This window comes from Equus przewalskii, chromosome 20 (assembly GCF_037783145.1).
Source record: "Equus przewalskii isolate Varuska chromosome 20, EquPr2, whole genome shotgun sequence".
Lineage (NCBI taxonomy): Eukaryota > Metazoa > Chordata > Mammalia > Perissodactyla > Equidae > Equus > Equus przewalskii.
Window position 1 is genome coordinate 56,846,767 of NC_091850.1, and position 17,034 is coordinate 56,863,800.

General features: G+C 61.9%; 1 protein-coding gene across 2 annotated transcripts in view; it reads right to left on the reverse strand.

The window, feature by feature from the left end:
- Positions 1 to 4,007: 4,007 nt before the first annotated feature.
- NKD2 (NKD inhibitor of WNT signaling pathway 2) overlaps positions 4,008 to 17,034 on the reverse strand; it is a 31,954-nt gene continuing 18,927 nt past the window's right edge. Inside the window, exons 4-10 of one of the 2 annotated variants that reach the window (XM_070587278.1) lie at positions 10,360 to 10,420; positions 8,937 to 9,064; positions 8,430 to 8,525; positions 7,621 to 7,768; positions 6,911 to 6,995; positions 6,178 to 6,305; positions 4,008 to 5,542 (exon numbers count right to left, since the gene is read on the reverse strand). In XM_070587278.1, coding sequence (XP_070443379.1) covers positions 4,977 to 5,542; positions 6,178 to 6,305; positions 6,911 to 6,995; positions 7,621 to 7,768; positions 8,430 to 8,525; positions 8,937 to 9,064; positions 10,360 to 10,420 — 1,212 coding nt within the window. In that variant the 3' untranslated portion in view covers positions 4,008 to 4,976. Of the gene's footprint in view, positions 5,543 to 6,177; positions 6,306 to 6,910; positions 6,996 to 7,620; positions 7,769 to 8,429; positions 8,526 to 8,936; positions 9,065 to 9,931; positions 10,421 to 17,034 lie in introns of both variants that reach the window. The other variant, XM_070587279.1, reaches the window with a different exon arrangement.

Here is a 17,034-nt window from a genome sequence, read left to right on the forward strand (position 1 = left end):
CATGCCGGCCACTCGGGCCCGTCCAGGCCCTCCCCACGCCCTGGGCAATGCTGGTCCCTACTGGCCGGCAAGCCTCGTCAGCAGGTCCTCGGCACTCGGGACAAGCGGCTGCTCTGCCTTTCCTTTCCTTGTCTTTGCTGCTCTGCGCTGGCTCCATCCCCCGAGTGACAGGCAGGGATGAAGATGAGGGGACGGGGAACCGAGAGGTCTCGGGACGGTTCCTCACGACTTCTGCTACCACGATCGTGACTCTGTGCGACCAACGAGATGCCGTCTGCTCCGGAGTGAAGACCCATGGCGGAGCCCAGCGTCCCGTCTACACCGTCCTGAGCGGTCGTCTCCCCCGTGTCGTCCAGGCACTGACGGCTCTGTGTGGGACACGAGCTTCTGCTCAGGGGCTGGGTATTGTGGTCTCTGTCCCTCACGGCGGGATGTCAGAAAGTGCCACCGCAAGTCCCTGAGGGAGCGAGGCCCGAGCAGCCCAGCAGGCTGCACCTCGGCCCCTGCCCGCCAGGGGTCGCCACTGTCCTGACTGTCCCTCCCCGCCCACCCAGGGGAACCTGTGCGAAGGGACTCGCTCCGCTGGCGGTGCTGCGGCCATGGGCCAGTTCCGTCGCTGGTCATCCTGTGCTGTGTGAGCCAAGGGCACGTGCGTGGTGGCAGGCTGAGGCTTCCAGGAACGAGGCCATGTGGGACCGCGTGCGTCGGCAGGTGTATTCCCAGGAGGAGCTGCCGGGTCAGAGGGCGCAGGACACCTGCCCGTGGAGGAGCGTGCTCAGCACTCTCCAGGTGCTGCTACCAGAGCACACGCCCACCGTCAGCACCTGTGCGTGTCCTCTCGGCCACACCAGGTGCTGGGCGTCCGGTCACTCCGCCACCCGGGAGTGGCAAGGTCTCCTCATCCTTGTAGTTTGCATTTGCGTGACTCCAAACGAGGGGACCACTGCTTCCCGCCATACCTTGATGTCCTGCTGGTGAGGCACCTGTTCCGTGTTCCTGTGTGGTTCGCTGTTCCTCCTTCCTGAGTCGGGTGTATGTGTGTGCCTGATGCCAGCTCCCTGTGGTCCGTGTGCTGCAGGTCTCCCACCCACTCACCTGCTGGCCTCTCCACGCTCGTCCGGTGCCTTTTGATGGACAGAAGTCCTTCATTTTCATGTCATTTCCTTTCACTTGCTGCCGGCTGTGTCCGGCAAGAGGTCCCGCCCTGGGCTGAGGTCACGGCCGTCTTCCACATCGCCCGCTGGAGGGCTAGTGCGTGTGTCAGCTGCATTGTGTTCAACCGAGCGGAGTGAGGTGTTGGTCAGGGGTCCATTTGCCCATGGGGACCCAGTGACCCATCTCCATTTAGAGAAAGACTGTCCTTTGGGCCCTGCTCCCTGGGGTCACCCCTGTCACAATCTAGTGACTGTGTTTGGGGGCAGTGCCTGGACTCTGATCCTGTTCCGTGGGTCGCTTTGCCTGGCCTCACACGCTGAGTGAATTTCTGTGGCCACCACGTGCCAGGACGGTCAGGGGTGTTTTCCCACCTTGCTTTTTCTATTCTGAGCCGCTGGTGTTTCCATACATGTTAGCGTCAGTCAATTGCTACAGAAAGAATCCTGCTGAGGTTGTGACTGAGATCTCAAGGCCTCTCTGCACCGCCACCACCGTCGTCACCGCGCGAGGGGCCAGTTGCGCACAGGCCGCCTCCGCTGGGCGCTTCCCGAGTGCTCCTGACACGGTGCCGGCTGCCGTGCTGAGGTCCTGTACGTCTCTCTAGGATTCTTGGTGGCATTCGATGTTTGGACCACTACTGTAAGTGGTATCTGCACTAGTCAGCGTTGTCCGGAGAAACAGGACTGATGACACACAGGCAGACAGAAAAGGAGATTTGTTACCGGAACCGGCTCACGGGATTATGGAGGCCGAGAGAGCCCGCAAACCGCTGTCTGCTGGCTGGAGAGCCAGGAAAGCCGCTGGGGTGGTTCGTCCGAGCCCCGAGGCTGGGAGCAGAGATGGACGTCCCAGCTCAAGAAGAGAGGGCGGCGGCCTCCATCTCCTTTTTGCGCCGTCTGGGCCCCGGTGGATTGGGTGCCGCTCCCTGAGTTGGTAGGGCCAACTTCCCCACCCCGTGTACTGAATCGGATGCCGGTCCCTCCCAGACGCGCCCGGAAATAACGCCTCAGCAGCCGTCGGACTCCCTCAGCCGTCAAGCGGTCACACACCGTTAACCACCACAGCTTCTGCTGAGAATTACCCGGGACCCACTGGCTGCCGTGTAGAAATACAGGGGCTCTCTGGACATGAACCTTCTCTCTGACGCTTTGTGAGACTAAGTTATCCATGGATGCGCCTGGATTGCCACCCTGTCCCACCTTGGGGTGACCCTGGCGGATCCTGTGAGCCGTCAGAAAGCCTTATGTCTGGCCTCGTGGCAGTGAGGGCGCCGGGCTGATTCCCGCTCTCACAGTGGCGCGGGCTGGGGCATTTGTTGCCGGGTTTCGCTTGGTCGTCTGGCTGGCAGACACCCTTTGCAACGTCAGGGAGCTCTCCTCCGTCCTCAGCCTGCTGGGCCCCTCCTCTGTGTCAGCCAGGGACACAGCCTGAACAAGGCTCCCGCTGGACGGGTGCTGGGGGCTGTCCCTTCCGCTCGGCGCAGCAAGGCGCATCATGGGAGGAGCCTGGAGGTCTGGAACTCCATGTAGGAATGGGTCTCTCCAGGGCTCCGGAGCCGGGTGTTTTCCTAAAAACCTGGCTCTTCCCACAGTCTCGGGCCCAAAGCCCCGCCCAGCACCCATTCCCTTCAGGGCATTCCCGGCTGCGGTCACACCCACCCCTGCCCGTGGCTCCCAACCCAGCCCAGAGCTGTGCCCAGCACACTCACCTGCCCCCCGCCCCAGCACCGCCTGCCTCCCGGCTCTGAGGGGCCTGTGTCCCAGGGATCTCGGCCCCGGTGCTGGTCCCAGCCGGGAGGTGTGGGTGAGGCCCCCAGGCCCGAGTGCACTCAGTGGCAGGAGGCCCACGGCCGCAGCCCGCCTCCCCCGACCCATGGCCCCGCCACCCACAGATCAGGGAAAGGTCACCCGGGGCCGCCTCCCACCTCCATGGGCGCCTGGGTGGGTCAGTGGGGGAGGGGCACTGACGCGGCTGCGTTCATGCACTGGGATTCATGCGTTCACTAGCTCACCCACTCACACACGTGCACACTCACACGCTCATTCACTCACTCACCACTCATTCAGTCACTCACTCACTCCTCACTCACTCCTCACCCACTCACTCTCACACTTGCTCACACACGTGCTCACTCACATGCTCATTCCTCACTCCCTCATTCCTCACTCACTCACTCGGTCACTCACTCCCCACTCACTCCTCACTCCTCACTCCTTCACACACTTGCTCACATGCTCACTCACATGCTCATTCACTCACTCTTAAAACAGCATCAACAGGAACGTGATGTCTAAAGGGGAAGAGAAGACAGTGGTGGAAGATGCATCAGCCTCTCCAGATCCTTGTTTGCAAAGAGCCAGTGTCTCCGTATGAACCTTGGTCCACACAGCCCAGACAAGAGTGTGAAGTGTGCCCTTGCCATGAGCCCAATATTGGACTGAGGTTTTCTTTTTTTTTCTGAGGAAGATTGGCCCTGGGCTAACATCTGTGCCATCTTGCTCTATTTTTTGTATGTGGGACGCTGCCACAGCACGGCTTGAAGAGCAGTGTGTAGGTCCATGCCTGGGTTCAGAACCAGTGAACCCCGGACCACCAAAGCAGAGCACATGAACTTAACTGCTGCGCCACCTGGTCGGCCCCATGGCTGAGGTTTTTTTGAGCAGTAAAATGGGAAAAGAAACTTGCCCATAAATATGGGGTTGTGTGTGCCCGTGTATATGTTGATTTTCCTTCCACAAATGTACAAACAGTGTGGCCCACCCAGCAGGGCTGCCTGCCCGCTGCACCGAGGCTACAGGCTGGTGCAGGTGGACTGACCACATCTATTTAAAAAGCTCGTTTTAAAACAGGTATAACATGTTATAAAATGCAGGTTTTTATTATGACTCAGGGGAAAAAGCTCAAGCACGAGTTGACCACCAATTTGCTTTATCCTTAAAGACAGAGCCAAGAAGGCAGAGCAACGTCTCTGGCACAGACACACAGGTTGCCAGCACGCCCACTGGCTCCTCTCGGACGGAGCAGCAGCCTCCTGCCTCAGTGGGACCACTGCCAGCCGAGGTTCCTGGACTCAGCGACACCATCACTACCCACACATCCTGGCACCTCCTGCCGACCTGGGACCCTCTCCTAACCCCCAGGAGGGGATCACGCTTCCCCAGAGCTGAGTGTCATGGAAGCTGCGCCACGAGTATTGCGATGCCTGGGTGAGTCCTCTGAGGACGAGAACCTGGCCTCCTGCCCAGCTGTCTGCGTGGTTTAGGCAGAGTCCACCACCTCCCCTGGCCCTGCTGTTGCGTCTGTGTCCACTTAAGATGCTGGTGGCACGTGAGACCAGAGCTGCCCGCAGCCGTGCCAGCCCGCCTGCCTCTGCTCTCTATGCTCTCCCAGGAACTGTCCCGTCTGTCCCGTGTGGCCGTGTCCCGGAGTGGAACTCACCACCACACACACAGCGCTGAGGGGCAGCTCCCCAGACCCACGCCTTTGGCTTTATAAAGAAGACATTACACGAGGCTGCCATGCTGCACCTCCCAGCCCTGTGCGCCCAGAGCACGTGGCGCCCTGAGAAACAGACTCGAAGGCCGTCCAGCAGAGTCCCTTCAATGCTGTGGGGCCTCGTTTTGGAATCACAGACGAAAGATACAAGTGCGTTTTTCTAGGCTTATGTACGATCTTTATGGATTACACAAAATAGCTTTGTAAACCGGGAAATGTCAGTGGCATCAAATGAGTTGATCTCGACGCAGCGTCCGCGGCAGCAGGAGAGGAGCCGAGGCAGGGCCTGCTCTGCCGTGTCCTCGTGGCGTGGGGCTGGGGCCGCGCTAGGACGGGGCGTGGTGGTGGTAGTGGTGGTGGTGGTGGTGCTCGTGGTGGTGGTGGTGTTCGTGGCGCTGGACCACGGGCACCGCGTAGCCCTCGCCCACCAGCACGGGCGGCAGGTCCCTCACCACCTCGTGCTCCACTGCCGCGGGCTGGCCCAGCGTCGCCTTGAGTGGCGAGTGGCCGTCCCTGCCCTTCTGCCGGTACCGCTTGTGGCCGTAGGACTGTGGCTGGGGCTGCGGGAGGTGGTGGCCGTCCTGGGGGGCCTGCGGCAGGGCGGCCGGTGTGTGGTAGCTGAAGGATCTCCCGGACTTGCCCCCGCTGGGCCCCCCGGGCGGCCTCCCCGAGCCCTTGGGAGACTTGAGGAGCTGCTTCTCCTGCCCCTTCAGCCGGGGTTGCCCATCCAGGGCCCGGGCAGCGGGCTCCGTGGCCAGCAGGGTATGGTCAGCCAGCACCTGGGACCTGCGGTGGTGCATGGTGTGGGCGTCCGACTCCTGCGAGCGGGACCTACTCTGGGGGCACATGGCCTTGCCCTGGTGCTCCTGCTTGGCCTGTGCTGGTGGCGACCCTGCAGACACGGGCACCCAATGAGACCCTCTGCGGGCCCTGCAGACACGGGCACCCCGTGAGACCCTCTGTGAGGACCCTGCAGACACGGGCACCCAATGAGACCCTCTGCGGGACCCTGCAGACACAGACACCCCGTGAGACCCTCTGCGACAACCCTGCAGACATGGGCACCCCGGGAGGCCCTCTGCGGGACCCTGCAGACACGGGCACCCCGTGAGACCCTCTGTGAGGACCCTGCAGACACGGGCACCCCGTGAGACCCTCTGCGACAACCCTGCAGACATGGGCACCCCGTGAGGCCCTCTGGGGGACCCTGCAGACACGGGCACCCGTGAGGCCCTCTGCGGGGACCCTGCAGACACAGACACCCCGTGAGACCCTCTGCGACAACCCTGCAGACATGGGCACCCCGTGAGGCCCTCTGCGGGGACCCTGCAGACACGGGCACCCCGTGAGGCTCTCCGTGGGGCCTGGGACATCTCACCTTGGACCAGGTACACCCACACACCTGGCCGGGGCACCCCGTTGGACGCATGGTGCACTGTGGTTGGCTGGAGGGACCTGGGACCCTTAGGTTGGGCTCGTGCTCCTGAGTGTGGTGTCCACGCCTGGGGCACGGTCTCCAGTACCTACCGGGCCCAAATCTGGATGTGTAGTTCTCAATGCCGGCCAGGTCCAGGTAGTGGTTTCTCCGCTCCGTGTTCTCGTCCACGCAGTAGGACCCGCGCACAGGGCAGGGGTGGGGGTCGGCGCTGGGCCTCCTGGGGACAAGGCACTGACATTGTGCCACTGCGAGGCTGGAGCAGGCGGCAGAGATGTGGGGGGCACCTGCACACGCGGTATGGGGGTCCCCTGGGCTCTGATCAGCCTCCACTGCCCAAGGGACAGCGAGACAAAGGGTGGGTGTCCCTGGGGGGCCCCAAGGGACCCCGGTATCACTGTCGCGAACGCCTCAGGGAACCCACAGGAGCCCCACTCTCCTCTGGGCCACCCGTGAGGGCCTCAAGGCAGAGAGCAGGTCACCGTTCTGGGACCTCCATGGCCGCTGTGCCATCACCACAGCCAGCAGGTGGAACCAGGGGCGCCAGGGTGTGCCCGACCGAGGGTCTGGAGGCCACCGGGCTGCCCTTCAGCCTCACCTGCCTCTCAGACAGACGCAGGCATGTGCACTCCAGCCGGAGCGCCAGGTGCAGGGCCCCAAGATGCCACCTCCCCCACAGCAGGCAGTGCTGGGCTCCTCAGCGCCCAGGGCCGTCCTGGCCATCTGCCCTGAGGGGACAGCCCCCAGATCTGCAGGAAGCAGGGGCAGCGGCTGCTCCCACCTGAGGAGGCCCGCCTGGGGCGGACCCAGACCCCAGCCCCTCACCTGATGTGGGCGGACAGCCTCTTGTCAGCCACCCTTGAGTCCTCGGTCAGCTCGCCCTCCATCCCGCAGCGAGCGGGCTCCCGGTCTGGAAGAGGTGGTGGGGCACTCACTCCCTCATCCTCTGGCTGGTTCACTCAGTCGTCCAGTCGTCCGTTCACTCTCGAATGCATTCACTCATTCATCCATTTGGTCAGTCACTATTCATGCATTCATTCATCATTCATTCACTCAGTTACTACTAATGTACTCATTCATCCTCCACTCCCATGCATTCGCCCACTCAAGCATTCATGCCCTCGTTCATTCAGTCAGTCACTATTCATACACTCATTCATCAGTCAGTCACTATTCATGCATTCATTCATCATTCATTCACTCAGTTACTACCAATGTAGTCATTCATTTGTCCGCTCCCATGCATTCGCTCACTGGAGCATTCACGCATTCATTCATTCCTTCATTCACTGGAGAAGCAGTTTTGAGCCCCTGCCAGGTGCCAGGCCCTGCTCTGCATCTTCCGGAACCATGGGTGGGGATTCGTGCCCTGGGGGACAGGGGACACTGAACAGTAGACAGGAGTGACCAGGAACCCCTGGCTCTGCGGTGGGAGGCAAGAGCTGGGGGACGTTGTGGCGGGGGGCTGCCGTCTAAAGCAGGTCCTCAGGGCCTCTGAGCAGGGGACCTGCTGCTGTGGGGACTCCGGCCCTCACCCTGGCCAGCGGGGGGCCCCTCCTTCCTCTTGCCAGATGGCTCGGGGCTGACGGTCAGCTTCACACGGAGCGTCTTGCTGCTGCCCGATGAGTGGTTGACCGAGGCGTCCACAACCTCGTAGATGGTGTGCATCAGGCTGGACATGTCCTGCGGACAGCAGCAATGTCAGGGATGCAGGCGGTGCACGCTGCCAGGACACCACCGCCCGACGCCTCCTCCGGGCTGCCAGCCTGTCCAACTCACTCAGCGGCCCAGGCGCCCTGGCTCAGACACGACCGCCTGTCTGGGCCGCCTGCTCTGACCCCATCCACCCCGTGCAGGCACCAAGCTGTCTGAGTAAGCGGCCCTGCTGTTGTAGCAATTGCATCTCTCTGATCTTTTAAATTTCAAACTGAATCCATGTTCAAAGGACTTAGCAATCAGGAAAACTACCCAAGTTTTGCTTTTTAACCCAAACACGCTTATTTTAGTCGCCCTACGTGCTGCTTCCTTTCAAGGGGCGTTTTGCCCGTCGTGGACACACAGGCCGGCAGAGGTGGGTGGGGCTCAGCGCCTCACGGGTGCTGCTGGCCCCGGCTGGAGTTCCCGCTGCACCAGAAAAGGTGCCGATGGCGCTGGGCCCCAGGGAGGAGACGTGGCCTCCAGCAGCTCCATGGTCACCGGGTCCCCTGCCCGCCTGCCTCCCTCACCCTGGAGCGGGGCCCAGCCCATCTCCCCATCACGAGACCAGGGGCCTGGTCGTCTGTCTGTCTGTCTGCTGCCAGCGCCCTTCCCCGGGGACCAGGCGATGCGGGCACAGGCAGATCACCTCCCTGGTGGCCTTTCCGCTGTTGTCAAAGCCGTAGAGCGTGAATGTCCACTCCTGGCGGTTGTCCTCCTCCACCGAGACGTCGCACTGGAGCGCCTGCAGGGCACGCAGGGCAGAGCGCTGGCTTGTCCTCCCCCTGCGCCGGGACCCTGAGCCTCCGCCTGCCCCCTCCCGCTGCTCCGTCACACTCCTGCCCTGTGCGGCCGGGGAGACAGGACGGTTTGTAAAGTCGCCTCCCATACCATTCCTGTGGTGGGGCACGCCACGCCTGGGAAAGTCCCGCAAGTTATTTGGTGCCACATCGGCCAGTTTTGGCGGAATTCACGGCAACACCCTCTGCCCACAGGAGCACGGGATGCTGGGAGCACGTTCAACCCTTCCAACCAGCTGAACCTCAGGTGAACCGTCCAGGCTGCCAGGTCCACAGATGCCCACTTTAGGGCCGATACGCACCACACGGGCCCCGGGACCTGCCTGCAGGAGAGCCAGGCTGGGGCAAAGACCTACGTCGATGTCCAGGCGCTTCCTGCCCAGTCCTCGCGGGGCCTCGCGGTGTGCTGCTCTCTCTCCATCGTCCGCGCTGAAGAGCTGTCCTGGGCCCTCGAGGCCCTCGGCCTTCTCAGGTGGAAGCACCACTGGGGGGACGAGAGGTGGAGAAGGGGCTCATTTCCCCCTGGTTCAGCCCAAGCAGGTGATGCTGGGCAGTGGGGACGCTGGAAGGTGTGGCCCCGGGAGCCGTCCAAGCCCTGACCCTCTCCAGATGGGCCTGAGTGGAGAGCCTGTCCTTCCAGAACAAGGGCATCAAGGGACCCGTGCCGGGGTCGGCCGTCGCCCGGGTCGGCCACGGCCTGGTGCTCCCTCAGCCCTCGCCCGGGTCGGCCACGGCTGGGTGCGCCCTCCTGCCTGTGCCCCAACCGCCCAGCAGTGGCTTTGGAGTACAGGGTGGGGAGGAGGCTGCCCCACAGGCCCCTGAGGGCTGGTCCCTCCTGTGGGCTCCAGGGGGTCACTGCATTGTCTGGCTTCCCCTCCCCGTCGACACGTCCAGTTTCCCAACAGCCCTCAACGCCAGGATCCACAGAAGCCGCCTGCACTGAGCCTGTCAGCTGAGTGGCCTCCGGGCGTGATGGACGGTGAGCATCTCCGCTCTGGCTCATGTTCTCCAGGAAGGGGACCAGGCGTCTCCCGTTCAGACCTGCCGAGAGGTGCTTGGACAGGTGCGAGCTGGGAAGATGGCTAAGGGCCCGAGTTCCCAGCGAGGAAGCTCTCAGAGCCCCTCTGACAGTAGCCCTGCTGGTTTGCCCCCTGCACCCCGTGTGACGCCTGCCCTGCATGATGCTGAGGACACTCACCCTGGGCCCTGCCCGCGGGCAAGCTTGGGGATAACCTGCCGTGGATCTGCTCTTGGCAGTGACTCAAGCCGTCAACACTCACAGCTGACCGTTTCCGACAGCCTGATGATGCTGACGCAGGACATCAGACCCAGAGCCGACCCGTGGACTCACCCGATCCCTCTCTTGGGAGTTGGGCCATGCCGCCTGCATGTCCAGGCTCACGGGAACTCTGAAGGTGGACAAGCTCCTGTGACTCGAGCTTTGGCTTCTCTGATGCCCAGACCCAAGACCCAAGACCCAAGGCGCCTGCTTTGGGTAAGGAGGCCGAGTGAAAGGCGTTCCCAAGTCCATTTCAGGAACAAATTGCTTATAAAAGTAGGGGATGGATGCAGCTCACAGCTCGCCTGCGCCTGAGAGCGGCCATCACTGGGGACCTGTAGCCACCAGGGTTGGTCCGGGTCTGGTGGGCCAAGCTGAGGAGATGGCGTGTGGGTGGTCCTCGTCTTCAGGGGCTCAGCTCGTCCGGGCGGGCCTGAGGGCAGGTCCCGGGCAGGTGCCTCGGGTGCGAGGGAGTCCATGAGGTTTGGGGAAGGACTTACCCTCTAGGGGACACTGGTCCTCCCGAGAAAGTCCCTCCTTGGGGTCCCCACTGGGCAGCTCCTGCAGGGAGGAGAGTGGAGCTGCGTGACCACGCAGCTGAGCGGGGCACATCGTGGACACCCCACAAACTCCAGGTGCCAGAGCCGACTCCAGCTTCCCGGGAGGCCACATGCTCAGTCCACGGCCTCTCCGTGCCCCACTTAGCCTCAGATCTTGAGACAGCAAAGCACACGCACATCCCACCGTGTTGTTGTTTCCACCAGACCCGTCCCCAGGACGAGGCTCGGCGGCTGCCACTGCACCGGCTGCCTCACGCTGAGACCCACATGCCCGTGGAGGGCCTGACCTCTGTCTGACAGCGCGGCCCGATGAGAACAGAACTCACGTGTGACCTTTGCTGAGAGAGGCAGGCACGGGACAGACATCAGGCTGCAGACGGGGGACCCACCTGCCCTCTGCTGCCCAGCCCCGCTCGAGGCACTTCCCGCCAGAGCCGGACACAAGAAAGGAAGTGATGCTCCTCAGCTGCCCGAGAACCTGGGCAGTCGGACCTGGGCGGCAGACAGGGAGGCGCCTCCCCCAGGGCACCTGGCACCCCAGACGCTCAGCAGTCCTTGGTCAGGGTCCTCACAGGGGATGGTAGAAGGTTCCAGACAGACCCGCTGCCCCCCGAGGGTACAGGCAGTGGGGAGGGGACGGGACCCCCGCTCTTACCCACAAACAGGCCTAAAGTTGCCCCCACAGTGGTGAGTACTGTTGGGTGGAACCAATGCGTCCCGCCAGCTCTCCTCTTGTGCAGATGCACAACTCGAAGAGGTCAAGTGTACAGCAGGCCGTCCCAGGGAGCCTGGGTGGGCACGGACCCCTCAGGCCCAGGTGGCCAGAGAGAGATCAAGCCACACTCGGCCGTGGGAGCCGCCTCGTCCCTCCCCCTTTCTGTTTCATCAAAGCCTCTGAACCCCCTGGGGTGGCCTGGTGGCATCCTCACGCTGGCCGGTGACCACAGGAGCCTCTGTCGCCCCGAGGCACCCCTGGTCACGGGAGGAAACTGGGGGACGTGCGTCAGCTCTGCCTCCACAGCCCCAGCCACGCGGCCCCCACCTTTCACGCGCCCTCAGGTTTCCTGTCCCAGGGACCTGGGTCCACCAGCTGCTGGACACTGCGGCTTTGTGCCAGCACCCTCCCCCCAGGGCTGTGTCCATCGGCCAGAGGAAAAGGGACACAGATCTTCCTCAAAGTGAGGACGCCCAACATGGTCAGAGAGCACAGCATCGTCAGCTTGCGCTTTCCGAGAGGCTCCACAGCAAACAAAACAAAAACCACGAGAAACCAGAACGCTTTCACCCAAGTGCACAAACTGATTAGTCAGCAGAGGTGTTGACGAGGAACATGGACGCCCTCAAACGCCCAGGTGCAGGTAAACGAGGAGGTGAGCGCAGACCCACCAGCCCGGCACTTGCTGGCCCAGGTTTGGGGAGGAGCCGGACTGCACCTCCGCAGGGAGGAGGGGACCCAATGGGCCTCGGGTCTCCCCAGGACCACCGGGGTGCGGCAGGGGAGGACACGAGGGAGGGAGCGTGGACAGCAGACAGCAGACAGCAGACAGCAGATGTCCACTGGCTGCAGGCACCACCTCGGGCCCACTGAAGCAACCTGGCAGTGGGACAGTGCCTGGGAAGGACGATCGGGCCAGCGTCCCTGGGCCGGGCCGGGCTCTCGGCGGCAGAGGGAGGACCTGGCACCTTCCCGCCTCCTGGCCCCGCGGCCGTCATGCCCTCAGGATGACACTGCCTCCAGTCTGTCTTCAGGATGCCAGCTGGGAAATACGCTTGGACTCGTTTTAATAAGAAACAAAACACCCAGTTCTGAAAAGGTGCCACTTCCCTCCTCATGTAAAGCCCTGACACGCAAAGGGCTTGGCTTCGCGCCGTGCTGCGGGTAGGCTCGGTGTCCCAGAGCCCCAAGCCAGCCTGAAGAACTTCTCTCACCAGTGCGACAGGGCTGAGCTCCGACCCAGGTGACATTAAGATAAAACCAACACTTCTAAAAACCTGACTTTCAGTGAAATTTTTCTGCAGAATTAAAACTAGCTGTGAAGCTGAGGTCCAGGCATTCGTGGGGGGCAGGAGGGCGCCGGGACTCTGGGACGTGGCCTCAGGGGGCAGGGCCAGGGCAGAGGGCTGCGGGTCAGCGGCATCCGAGACCACAAGCAGAGGGTGCCAGGGTCAGCTGCAGCTGCAAGCTTTAAGGCCATCAAGTGTGCGGGGCTGGAGCCCGGGGCGGGGCGGCCGTGGCTCCCAGTATCAGTACCCCGAATACTGGGACCTCGGGGGCTCCAGCTCAGAACTTCTCCCCTGGGACTCAGGGTGGGGTGGGGTGGGGTGGACAGGGAGCCTGCCTGGTGAAGAGCCCCTCCAGGGCTCTGACCATCCCCTCCTCCACCACATCCCCCGAAAGGTACCCGGCCAGGCTCCGTGTTTGGCTAACGGTCAGAATGCTTAGATCCTGCATGATTCTAGATGCTTCCACCCCGGCCCGAGCACTCGACGCCCATCTAGTTACAGTCAGAGAAGTAAAAGGAATGCAGTAACTATCCTGGGTCGAAGGGTGTGAGAGCGAGCTGTGCACGGCGAGTCTCGCTGAGAGAGCTAGGGTCGCTCAGTGACACGCCAGGAAGCCTCCAAGACCCGCTTCCAGGAAGGGCTGCGTCCCGGAGGAGCCCTGCTGCAGAGGCTTCTGTAGGACCACGGACACCAGCAGACGGACAAGCGGGGACCAGCAGTTTCACGTCACTTCAACTCGGCTGAAAATGTCAAAGGAAAACCAAAACCTACCCACGTACTCTCCATGTGAGGTCAAAATAGTTAAAAATTCAAAAATACATTCCCCTTCTTGTTTTCAAAATAATCTGAGCATTTTGGTGTACTGTGTTGGTTACAGACAGGAGTATAATAAATGCATTGGGATGGGGGAAGGTTCCAGAAGAAACCCAGCAACTCAAAGCAGACCAGTCTGCACAGATCCTGGGCTGGTCTCCTGGAGACGCTCCCAAAGCTCCACTAATGATGCGCTAACACGGTGATGGCACGGTAACCAGGATGGACACAGTGATCAGCGACGGATACAGTAGCCACTCACCACTTATTTCCCTAACGCGCCTGGAGGTTCCACTGGAAAGGAGGTTCATCCACGTACAGCCCAACATTAGAACACACAGTGTTCACCTAAGAGCCAGATCAACAACCACCCCGGGGATGCAGAGGACCAAATAAGGAGCAAGAGCTTTTGTGGGGAGGTAACAATTCTCGTCCTGTAACTGGCGATTTCAGTGAAGCCCGTCCTGGTTACACATAAATGCCCTTTCATCTGTGCTCCTTTGGTAAATGGAAGGGCCAAGAGCGCTAATTGCAACCTATAAAACCTACCTCAGGGCTTCTGGCCAGTGCAGCCCCTCCCCGCCGTGATCTGCGAGGCAGCCGAACCCCACATAACTGGGGCCCTCTAGTGAGACTGGGGTGCAAACGGACACCCATGTCCTGATGTCCCAAGCAGGGGCCCGCCTCCAGAGGCAGTGACCCCCGGGGTGGGGACCAGCCCACCATGCTGAGCGTGGCCCCCTCCCCTGCTCTGAGCCCCCCTTCTGGAGCACCCCTCACTCCCTTTGCCCCCCAAAGAAGCCCCAGCCTCCCGCATATAAGACCCTCCAAGCCAGCTCTCACTCTCCTCTGGCCCCAGTTCCTCACCTCCCTGCCTGGCCAAGCTCCCGTGGAGGGTCCTCGGCACCACCCTCCTTACTCCCTGTGGCTGACGGTGGCTCTGACCCCACTCTGTCCCTGCCGTGACCTGGGACGTCCTCATCAAGCCAGCAGGGGCCTCTTGGCCGCTCAGCCCACCCAGTGATGTTCAGGCCTGATCTGGGGCACCTGGCCCTGGGGGGCAGCCCTCTTCTCAGGCCCCAGCTCCACCTCCTGCTGCCCTGGCAGCATTGGCCATTCCTTCTCCGGCATCTGCTGGACCCTCCTGTGGCAGGGTGCTCTGGGGACTGGATCAGAGCCACGGCCCCCTACGCTTTACAAGCGCCCAGGTCATTCTTTCGCATGTCAATGCCCAGCGTGCACTAGGGTGCTTGTCCAGCTTCTGAACTCTCAGAATCCACCCGAGGTCCTGGCATGGACACGGGGTCTGTGGCCGGTGCTCAGTGGCCAACAAGCTTACGGGGGCTGCACCTTCCGACCTTCCCCAGAGCTTGTCAACACCCCCACCTCCTAAGATGCTGCCACCAGGCAAAGTGAAGTCCCTCGGGCCAGCAGTGCTCAGGGCAAATTCAGTCCTTGCTCTGTCCCGGGAAGGGCCGGTGGCTCCCGTTTTCAACACAGACAAATCCTGTGCAGTGTTTCCCTAAGAAGACCCGGGTTAGTCCGGCCTAGAGTCTTTCAAGGAGGGGAGCATGGAGTTGGGTGTATTTGGGCTTCAATAAGCAGGAGCCGTAAGGACAACAAGGCTCGGGGGACAGGCCGTTAATGTCCTGTGGCTGCAGAACAAATGGCCACAAACTGAATTGCTGCTTAAAACAACAGGAATTCATCCTCTCACAGTTCTGGGGCCAGAAGTCAGAAACTAAGGTGTCTGCAGGACCAGGCTCCCTCCGGAGGCTGGGGGGGGGCAGAAGCGGGGGACCTTCCTGCCTTCTCCTCTAGCGGGTGCCCCCATGTCCCTGGGCTTGTGGCCATGCCGCTCCAACCTCTGCTCTGTTGTGACGTGGGCTCCTCCTGCGTCGTCTCCTCCGTGTCACATCTCCCACTGCCTCCCTCCCACAGACACGTGCGAGGCAGCTGGGGCCACCTCCTAACCCCCATCCCAAGAGCCTTCACTTCACCACATCTGCAAAGACATGTTTTCCATGTAAGGCCACAGCCACAGGGTCGAGGGATGATGACAGGGACGTTCTTGGGGCCATGACTCAGCTCACCACCTTCTGGAAGCTGGGCCTGGTCTCGGGTTTGCTACAAACTGGTTGACAGTCCTGAATCAGCCACCTAATCGTTCCGGCCGCCATTTCCTTCTGGAGAAACAAGGAAGGGGTTCCCTGAGCGCCACCGCGTGCCAGCAGCATTCCACACACGCAGGCCGAGGCACCGAGGCACCCTGCGCACCAGGCCGAGGCACTGGGGGACCCCCACGCACGCAGGCCATGGCACTGGTGCCACCGGCGCATGCACGCACGCCGAGGGACTGGCCCCCAAACTAGGCGGAGCGCTGCCACACGCTGCCATACAGGTTAACACCACTGGCTGTGATTATGACCTGAGCTTGCTCTCTGGGGCTTCCTTCTTCTCAACAAGCCTGAGGGTAAAGGAGAGACGGGTTCCTGCCTCAGAGCTGGGGTTACATCTGGAAGTGTGAGGAACAGACTGTGCCAGGAGCGGCGACGTGTCTGCTTCCAAAAGTGGATTCTTCACAGACTCGAGAGGCCTCTCCAGCTTTCGTTTTGGGGAATCCCATCTTGCCCTGGGGGCAAATATTTACTCCCACCCGGAAATCCAGTTGAGGCCAGAGGAGCAAGAGCATAGTTTTCTCTCTGTGAAAGATCCAGGGACATTCTGTTGTGACAAGTATCCAGAGTGTCCCTCGTGGAGAGCTGGGCCGCTGGCTCTGGGCAGGCAGAGCACGTGTGCACACCTGCCTCGACCCCCTACGCGGGTGCGGAACTGCCCCTCGCGTCCGTTAAAGATACTGTGAGATGCTCCAAGCTCTAGGTTCTGGACGCACTGGCCCCATTGAATGTGAGGTCAAGGCTGCTTCCGAGGGCGGGGCCCGGTACACTTGCGTCCTGCGTCTGCTCCGAGGCGCAGTGGAGGTGGGGGCAGGAGGGGGTCCGAGGTGGGGGGAACAGGAGGTGGGGGAGACAGAGATGGGGAGGGCAGGGCTGACAGGAGGGGAGAACGGAGCAGGCCTGTTGGTGGCATTTTCCAGAACTAACTGCTCTTGACAGAACAGTCACTAGACGCCCCCAGGTCCCTCAGGAGAGGGTGGCCCTAAATGCCGGGTGGACATTTGGGGTCTCGAGTCCCGTGGGGCCCACACTTGCTGTCACGAAGGTCACCTAGAAGGTGCTGTTCTCTGAGTATTCCCACCAAGTCAGAACCAAGATGGCTCTTCTCTGCCCAGGTTCCTTCACCCCCGGCAAATGGTGCTTCTGGACTCACAGAGACCTCCTCCCTCCCACCTGCTCCCCAGCGGAATTCCCCCTTGGCCCTGTTCACACCAGCCCCACCTCCCACAGCTGGGCTGTGGGGACTGGACGGCCCTCATTGCTGGGGCTGCTGCCGGCCTGGCCTGGTGGGGTTTCTGGCGTCAGGCTAGCCTGACCCCTCCGGGCCTCGAGCGGTGAGGGAGGAGACCCTAAAACTGCGACCACCTCGACCAGCTTCTGCAGCCAGCACTGCCCAACCAGCCACAGAACTCTCCAGAAGCAAAAGGCCTCCGTGCCAGGGGCCCCCAGGACAAGCTTTCCCCTCTGTGGGGGCAGCTCAGCCCAGGCTTAATCCTGCAAACACTGGCAGCCCTGGGTACTGGGGACCAGGGTCAGGAGCTGCCTGCTGGGTCATGGCAGATCGTAGGGCCATGGGGCCATAGTGGGCATCACGGGCAGGCGCAGTTCATGGGGCTCAGAG